Raw genomic sequence first — 8,688 nt, 5'->3', positions numbered from 1 at the left:
GCGAGGTGGGAGCAGAGGGAAAAACCAGGATGGGGCCGGATCTTCATCCCGGAGGGGAATCCAGAGTGGGGGGGCTGGGGTGGGAATGGGGGGGTCAACCAACCCCAGTTGGGCACTGGGAGCACTGGGGAGGTGGGCGGAGCCACGGAATGAGGGGGAGTTCCCCATCCCCCTGATTAATGACGTCATTAATTAGCCCGGAAGGTCAAAGGGCTCCAGGTTGGAAGAGGCTCCAACGATGAGTCAACAAGACCCAACGATGAGTCAACGAGACCCAAGGTTGGGTCTCTGCGTCCAACCCATCCCAGTTGGGTACTGGGAGCACCAGGAGGTAACTGGGAGCACTGGGAGCACTGGGAGCCTCAGTTGATGAGCGAGGGGGTCTGGGCGCCCGCGGGCGGGGCCGGGGCGAACGACGGGTGGGCGAAGGCGCGGCCGGGGAACGAGAGTGCCCAGGGCAGCTCCAGGGCGGGGCCGGAGAGCGCCGGCACGGGCAGCGCCGAGGGCGACGCCGGGAACGACCCCAGCGAGGCCACCGGGGCCGGGAAGGCGGCGCCGGGGAAGGCCCCGGAGCCCGGCGGCGGCGGCGGCATCTCGGCGGCCACGGAGGCACCACCGGCGGCCGCCGCCGCCTTGGGCTTGTCCCCGCCGTGGGTTCGCTGGTGCCGGTTGAGGTGGGAGCTGCGGCTGAAGCACTTCCCGCACTCCGAGCACTTGTAGGGCTTCTCGCCGGTGTGCACGCGCTGGTGGATGGTGAGCTCGGAGCGCTGGATGAAGCTCTTGCCGCACTCGGAGCACTGGTAGGGCTTCTCGCCCAGGTGGATGCGCTGGTGCTTGATGAGGTTGGAGGAGACGCTGAAGCACTTCCCGCACACGTTGCACTCGTAGGGCTTCTCCCCGGTGTGCATCCGCCGGTGCTTGGTGAGGTCGGACTTCTGGATGAAGCCCTTGCCGCACTCGGGGCACTTGTAGGGCTTCTCGCCGAGGTGCGTCCGCTGGTGCTTGATGAGGTTGGAGCGGACGCCGAAGCTCTTCCCGCAGTCCCCGCACTCGTAGGGCTTCTCCCCCGTGTGCATCCGCCGGTGCTTCACCAGCGCCGAGTTCTGCCCGAAGCTCTTCCCGCACTCGGGGCAGGCGTACGGCTTCTCGCCGGTCTGCGTGCCCTGGTGCCTCACCGCGCCCTCCGCCCGCGCCGAGAAGCTCTTCCCGCACTCGCTGCACTTGTGGCTCCTCTCCGGCGCCGCCCGCGGCGCCCACGGGAAGCTCTTCCCGCACTCCCCGCACTTGGAGGGTCTTTCGGCGCCGCCGCCGCCGCCCAAGAGCCGCCGGCGCTTGGCGGGCGAGGCCAGGAAGCTCTTCCCGCAGTCGCAGCACCGGCGCGGCTGCTCGGCGCCGGCGTGGACGCGCTGGTGCCGCTCCAGGTGGGAGCTCTGGGAGAAGCTCTTGCCGCAGTCGCCGCAGCGGAACGGCTTCTCGCCCATGTGGATGCGCCGGTGCCGGTCGAGGTGGGAGCTCCAGGCGAAGCTCTTCCCGCACTCCCCGCACTCGTAGGGCTTGGCGGCGCCGGCGTGGATCTGCCGGTGCTTCGCCAGCGCCGCGTCGGCACCGAAGCCCTTCCCGCACTCCCTGCACTTGTAGGGCTTCTCGGGAGCGGCGCCGCCGTGCCGGCGCTTGGCCAACGCCGCCGGCTTGGCCGCCGAGCCCTTCCCACGCTCCGGCGGCTCCGGCTCGGCGCCGCAGTCAGCGCAGCGGCACGAGGGGTCCCCGCGGGCGGCGGCGTGGGTGCGGCGGTGCCGGTCGAGGTGGGAGCTCCAGCTGAAGCTCTTGCCGCACTCGGGGCAGGCGTAGGGCTTCTCGCCGGTGTGGATGCGCCGGTGCCGCTCCAGGTGGGAGTTCCAGTTGAAGCCCTTGCCGCAGTCGCCGCATTTGTAGGGCTTCTCCTCCAGGTGGAGCTTCTGGTGCTTCACCAGCCCGGCGCTGGCCGGGAAGCTCTTGCCGCAGACACCGCACTGGCAGGGCGCGGCGCCGGCGCCGGCGTGGACGCGCTGGTGCTGGATGAAGGCCGAGCCCACGCTGAAGGTCTTGCCGCAGTCGGGGCACTTGTAGGGTTTGTCGCCGGCGTGGCGCCGCTGGTGGGTGATGAGGGTGGAGCTCAGCCGGAAGCACTTCCCGCACTCCGGGCACTTGTGGGGCCGTTCCGTCCCGCGCCGGCGCTTGGGGAAGGCGGAACCGAACGCCAGAGCTTTGCCGCAGTCGTGGCACCGCCCGTGGCCCAGGAGGCTCCGCGGCGGGAACTTCTTGAAGCCGCGGGGTCCCGACTTGCTCTGGCGCTTCCCCGCGGCTTTGCGGGGCTGGGGGTCGGGTTTCTGGGGGGCCTCGCCGGGCTTGGAGCCCTCGGCGTTGGGCGGGTTGGCCGCGGGCTTGGGTTTGGCCGCCGAGGCCGTGGCGGCCGCGGCGTCCACCTTCTCCAGCTCACCCGGGGGAGGCTCCTCCTCCTCGTTGTCGGTCAACAAACCATCGTCTGCCGGGACAAAAACGGGGGGGAGGGTCCGTCAGTGCCCCAAACCCACCCCCTCCATGGGTTTTGGGCTCTTCCAAAACATGTCCTTGGTCAACTTGATCAACTTGGTCAACTCGGTCAACCACAGCCCCAATTCCCACCCCCCTTGTGGATTTTGGGCTCTTCCAAAACATGTCCTTGGTCAACTCGGTCAACTCGGTCAACTTGGTCAACCACGGCCCAATTCCCACCCCCCTTGTGGATTTTGGGCTCTTCCAAAACATGTCCTTGGTCAACTTGGTCAACTCAGTCAACTTGGTCAACCACGACCCCAATCCCCACCCCCCTCCTGGATTTTTGGCTCCCCCCCCCCTTGGCCAACGTCTCCCCCTCCCCGGACTCACCGGCCCCGAGGCCGCGTCTCCGGTGGGACTCGGCGAAGGCGGTGATCCGCGGCCAACTGATGGCGATTTCCTCGGCTGGGGGGGACATTGGGACACCGATTTTAGGTCTTTTCACCCCAAAAAAACCCCCAACCCCACCAGGGCCGTCAGTGGCTGCATTCCCGCTTTTCCTGGGCTCGATTTTGGTGGATTTCGGGGGAATTTCGGTGGTTTTCCACCGTCATTAATTCACCCGCCGATCAAATCCCGCTCGTGGAATTTCATTCATGGGAAAAGATCCGAAATTAGGGAGGAACGAAGGGATTGGGGAGCCTCACCCAAGGAAATGACGCTCTCGTAGCTCTCCTGCATCTTATCCCGGTTTTCCAAGCTCGTCCCGGCGCCGACGGGTCCTTTGGGAAGAGATTCCCCCCCTGATCCCCGAAATTCCAACAGCTCCAGGTTAGGATCTGGGGTCCACAGAGTGGGGAGACCCCAAAACTGGGGCACAGCTCGACCCCCCCAAGGATTTCTGGGAAGGGATTCCCCCTTAATTCCCAATTTTCCCCCTCTAATTTTCCCCCTTAATCCCTATTTCCCCCCCCTAGTTCCTAATTTTTCACCCTCGATCCCCAATTCCTCCCCCTTAATTTTTAATTTCCCCTTCTAATTCTTGATTTTCCCCCTTAATTCCTAATTTCCCCCTGAATAAGGATTGGGAAGGGGGGTGGAGGGATTTAATGGGAACGAGGGGATTAAAGGGAGGGGGTTAAAATGCCACAGGAGGAGGAAAAACCGGGAAAAGGGAATGGAAAAAGGGGGGAAAGGGGATGGAAAAAGGGAGGGAAGGGATGGAAAAAGGGGAAAAATTGGAAAAGGGGGGAAAAGAAATGGAAAGAGGAGGAAAAACGGGAAAAAGGAATGGAAAAGGGGAAAAAATGGAAAACAGGGGTGGAAAAAGGGGGAAAAACAGGAAAAATGAATGGAAAGGGGGGGGACACCGGGAAAAAGGAATGGAAAGAGGGGGAAAACGGGAAAAGGAATGGGAAAAGGGGGTGAAAGGAATGGAAAGAGGAGAAAAAAACGGGGGGAAAACGGGCAAAGGGAATGGAAGGGGGGAGGAATGGGAAAAAGGGACGGAAAAAAGGGAAAAAGGAAGGGAAGGGGGGGAAAACCGGGAGGAATGAATGGAAAAGGAGGGAAAATGGGGAAGGGGCGGGAGGGGGGGAACGGGGAGAGGGGGGGGATAAATGAGGGAATAAAGGTTTCGGGAGCCCGGAGAGGGAATTTTGGGAATGGGGAGGGGCGGGGGCAATGGAAAAGCGCGGCTGGCGCGGGGGGTGGGAATTGGGAATGCGAGGGAAAGGGGGGAGGTAAATAAAGGGGGGGGGGGATCGGGGCGCGGCCGGGAGAGGCTTCAAATCCCAGGAAAAAATTCCCGTTACCTGGAAGCGGAGGATGCGGAGACGCCGGAGGAGGGAAAAGGGGAGGATTTGGGAATGGGGGGGGGCGGTTGGAATTTGGGGAGGGGGCGGGAGAAAGGAGGGATTTGAGGGGGGGGGGCTGTTGCACGTCGGCTCCGAGAGCCCCGGACACACAGGAAGGGGATGGAATAAACCGGGATCGGGAAAAAAGGGGGAGGGGGGGGGGACAGGAAAAGGTGGTGGGGAGGGGGGAGGGGTGGGAAAAGGGGGAGGGGGGCGAGGGGGGGGAGATCCCGAGGCCACGAGCCCCCGGGAAGGCCGGGATTCGGGAAGGAAGGTCGGGACTGGGGAAGGAAGGTCGGGATTGGGGAAGGAAGGTCGGGATTGGGGAAGGACGGTCGGGATTGGGGAGCGGGCTTGGGAGGGGGGCGGGGGGCGGGAGGAACGACCCCCCCATCCCAAAAAAAAAAAAGAGGAGAGGGGGTGGGGGAGGGTCGCGGCGTCGCCGCCCCGGCTTTGTCCCCCTGGGCGGGGGTCGGGGGGGACCGGGGGGGGATCGGGGGGTCCCGAAATTCCTGGGGGGGAGGGAGAGGGAGATGGAGGGGAAGGGGGGCTGGGGGGTCCCGAAATTCCTGGGGGGAAGGAGATGGGGGGGGTGGGGGGGTGTCAGGGGGGTCCCGAAATTCCTGGGGGGAAGGAAAGGGAGAAATCGGGGGGATTGGGGGGGTCCCGAAATTCCTGGGGGGGGGGGTGGAAGGAATGGGGGGGTTTGGGGGTGGGGGGTCTCTTCATTCCCTTCGTTCCTGGGGGGAGAGGGAATGGGGGGAACTGGGGGGGTCCTTTCATTCCTGGGAGGGATTGGGGGTCACGACATTCCCGGGGGAGAGGAAATTGGGTGGGATTTAGGAGGGATTGGGCTCCTCGTTCCTTCATTCCTGGGGGAGTTTGGGGGGGGGGGCACCAAAATTCCCGGGGGGAGAAAAGGGAAGGGGGGACTGGGGAGGTCCTTTTATTCCCGGGGGGGGTCCCTTCATTCCTGTGGGAGGATCCCGAGCCCCCCCCTTGGTTGTTCCGGGGGTTTTTGGGGATGGTGACGGGACTGTCCCGCTTTCCCAGGGTTTTCCAGGGGGCGATGGATCCCTGGGAGGAGCCGGAGCCGGAGCAGACGGTGCTGTTCAGGGATAACGGGGAGGAGGAGGAGGAGGAGGAGGAAGAGGAGGAGGAGGAGGATCCCTACGACCCCCTCGGGATGCAGAGTAAGAGTCGGGGGGTCTCCCGTACCTTGGGAAGGGGGTGGAGACCCCCAGGGACACCTGGGAATGGGGTCTCCATCCCCCTCGACATCCCGTGGGATTGGGGTGTCCGTCTCCTTTAATATCCCATGGGAATGGGATCTCCATCCTGTGGGAATGGGAGTTTTATCCCCCTTGATATCCCATGGGAATGGGGCCCGAATCCCACGGGAATGGGGTCTCCATCCCCCTTGATATCCCACGGGAATGGGGTCTGAGTCCCATGGGAATGGGGTCTCCATCCCCCTTGATATCCCATGGGAATTGGGTCTGAATCCCACGGGAATGGGGTCTCCATCTCCCTTGATATCCCATGGGAATTGGGTCTCCGTCCCTCCGTGATATCCCACGGGAATGGGGTCTGAATCCCACGGGAATGGGGTCTCCGTCCCTCTGTGATATCCCATGGGGTTAAGGTCTCCACCCCCTTGATACCCCTTGGGAATGGGGTTTCTGTTCCCTTTGATATCCCATGGGGATATCCCACCTGATATCCCGTGGGAATGGGGTCTCCATGCCCTGGGAACGGGCTCCGAATCCCGTGGGATCGGCGCCTCATCCCGTCCCACCCCCACGGGATTCACCCCCCCCCTCCCCTCCCCGCCAGGACCCCCGAGCGACCCGGAGGTCGTGGAGCTCGACGGCACCGCCCTGCCCGCCCCGGCCGCCCCCGACCCCGACGAGGATTCCCGGGAAACCCTGCGCTGGACGGTGGTGCAGCAGATCGAGCCCGGCCGCCCCCCCGGCGCCAAACCCGGCGGCCGCTCCTCCTCCTCGCCCTCCTCCTCCTCCCCGCCGCCGACCTTCCCCAACCTGCGCAGCATCATCGTCCCTGCAGAGGAGCTACGAGTGCCGCGAGTGCGGGAAGAGCTTCAGCTGCAGCTCCCACTTCCACAAGCACCGCCGGACGGCACACGGGGGAGCGCCCGTTCCGCTGCCGCCACTGCGGAAAGGCCTTCAACGTCAGCTCCAACCTCTACCGGCACCAGCGCGCCCACGGCGCCGGCCCGGCGATGCCAGCGACACCGGCGACACCGACGGGCACCGACGGCGGCTCCGAGGGCGGCTCCGAGGGCGCGCGGCCTCCCCTACGAGTGCCAGGAGTGCGGGAAGAGCTTCACCGTCAGCTCCAACCTCTCCCGGCACCGGCGCGCCCACGCCGCCGGCTCGGCCGCGGCAGCGCCGACGCCGGCACCGACGCCGAGGGCTCGCGGCCTCCCCTAACGAGTGCCAGGAGTGCGGGAAGAAGCTTCCGGCGCAACAAGGAGCTGGCGACGCACCAGCGGCTGCACACGGGGCGGCTGCCCTTCCAGTGCGGCCACTGCGGGAAGGGCTTCTCCTGGAGCTCCCACTGGGAGCGGCACCAGCGCGTGCACACCGGCGAGAAGCCCTACCAGTGCCCCGAGTGCGGCAAGAGCTTCAGCCGCAGCTCCCACCTCTACCCGGCACCAGCGCGCGGCCACGCCGGCGGCCGCTCCTACATCTGCACCTACTGCGGGCGCAGCTTCGCAGCACCCTGCACTTCGAGCGGCACCAGCGCACCCACACGGGCCAGCGGCCCTACAAGTGCACCCTGTGCCGCAAGAGCTTCGGCGACGCGCCCGCGCTGGTCAAGCACCAGCGCCTGCACCTGGACGGGCCCTTCCGCTGCGAGGAGTGCGGCAAGGCCTTCGGCGCCCGCGCCCAGTACGCGCGGCACCGGCGCAGCCTCCACGGCGCCGGCGGTGGTGGCACCGGTGGTGCCGGGGGCAGCGGGGGCGCGGCGGAGAAGCCGTACCGGTGCGGGGACTGCGGGAAGAGCTTCTCGTGGAGCTCCCACTGGGAGAGGCACCAGCGGATCCACACCGGGGAGAGGCCGTACCAGTGCGGGGACTGCGGGAAGCGCTTCGGCCGCACGTCTCACCTGTACCGGCACCAGCGGACCCACGCCGGCGGCCAGCCCCACGTCTGCGCCGAGTGCGGCAAGAGCTTCAACAGCACCCTCCACTTCCACAAGCACCAGCGCGCCCACGCCGGGCCCCGGCACGGCTGCGCCGACTGCGGGAAGGCCTTCGCCGACGGCTCGGCGCTGGCCAAGCACCGGCGGGTCCACGGGGCAGGAGGGGTGGGGGCGGTCGGGGGCGGAGAAGCCCTTCCCGTGCCCACGGTGCGGGAGGAGGTTCGGCGGCACCTCCCACCCTGCGGCGGCACCTGCGCAGCCACGGCGAGGAGGAGGAGGCCGGGACGGTGGGCTGAGCGAGTCGGGCGGTGTTCCGGCCTCCCGGAGGGGCCGCCGGGTGAGCCCGACCCCGTTGGGTTGGCCGGCATTCCCCGTTGAGCTGGGCGGAGTTCCGGCCTCCCGGAGGGGCCGCCGGTTGAGCCCAGTTCGTTGGGTTGGCCAACCTTGACGTTGACTTGGGCGGAGCCCCCATTCCGGTGTTCTGGAGGTGCCGCTGGATAAACTCGGCTCGTTGGGTTGGCCAACCTTGACGCTGACTTGGGCAGAGCCCCCATTCCAGTGTTCTGGAGAGGCTGCCGGGTGAGCCCAGCTCGTTGGGTTGGCCAACCTTGACGTTGACTTGGGTAGAGGCCCAGTTCCCGGTGGGAATCCCGGTGGGATCGGGCTGTTCCGGCGGCGCCGAGGGCGTAGTTTTTGTAGGGTAGCGTAGGAAGGGCGTAGAGTAGAGGGTGGAAGGAGGAGCCGAGTGGGAATTCGGGAGTTTTCCAAGGGGGTGTTTTCCCCTCTGGGTCAAGAGGCAAAAGATGGGATCCTGCCAAGGGAAGACCCAACCGGGCTCCTGCTCCGGGCGGATTCGGGAGGAACCACGTCCGAGGTCGGAGCCCTTGGAGGTGCCACCAACTTGTTGCCAAGCTCGGAGAGACCCCAAAACGTGGGATGGAGTCGCCCCTGGATCGCCCCAGATTCCGCATCCGGCCTTGGCCGACGCCCACCCGGAGCGTGATGATGTCATCGAGGATTTGGGGCAAAAAAACCCACCAGTTTGGGGGAAAAAAATCAATTTGAGGCAAAGATCCCTTGATTTGGGATAAGAACCCCAATTTGGGGCTAAATCCCCTGATTTGGGGGTAAAATCCCCCTGATTTGGTGG

At 65.6% G+C, this 8,688-nt stretch overlaps 2 protein-coding genes across 2 annotated transcripts; one reads left to right on the top strand and one right to left on the bottom strand.

Moving 5' to 3' along the window:
- Positions 1-231: 231 nt before the first annotated feature.
- On the bottom strand, positions 232-3,467 carry LOC127466047 (zinc finger protein 345-like). The gene is made up of 3 exons (XM_051776653.1): positions 3,222-3,467; positions 2,905-2,979; positions 232-2,521 (listed from the first exon to the last, which is right to left on the bottom strand). Exons 1-3 carry the CDS (start codon positions 3,253-3,255, stop codon positions 363-365), a joined length of 2,268 nt encoding a protein of 755 aa, XP_051632613.1. The 5' UTR covers positions 3,256-3,467; the 3' UTR covers positions 232-362.
- Positions 3,468-5,330: 1,863 nt separating this feature from the next.
- On the top strand, positions 5,331-8,101 carry LOC127466046 (zinc finger protein 436-like). Its single transcript, XM_051776652.1, is given in 4 exon segments — positions 5,331-5,563; positions 6,207-6,702; positions 6,837-7,120; positions 7,123-8,101. Coding segments are annotated over 4 exon segments (1,743 nt in total). The 5' UTR covers positions 5,331-5,394; the 3' UTR covers positions 7,917-8,101.
- Positions 8,102-8,688: the final 587 nt, after the last annotated feature.

This window comes from Manacus candei, unplaced genomic scaffold (assembly GCF_025592945.1).
Source record: "Manacus candei isolate 608988 ecotype Guabito, Panama unplaced genomic scaffold, ASM2559294v1 h1tg000574l, whole genome shotgun sequence".
In the NCBI taxonomy this organism is placed as follows: Eukaryota; Metazoa; Chordata; class Aves; order Passeriformes; family Pipridae; genus Manacus; species Manacus candei.
This window is presented reverse-complemented; position numbering and strand designations above follow the sequence as displayed.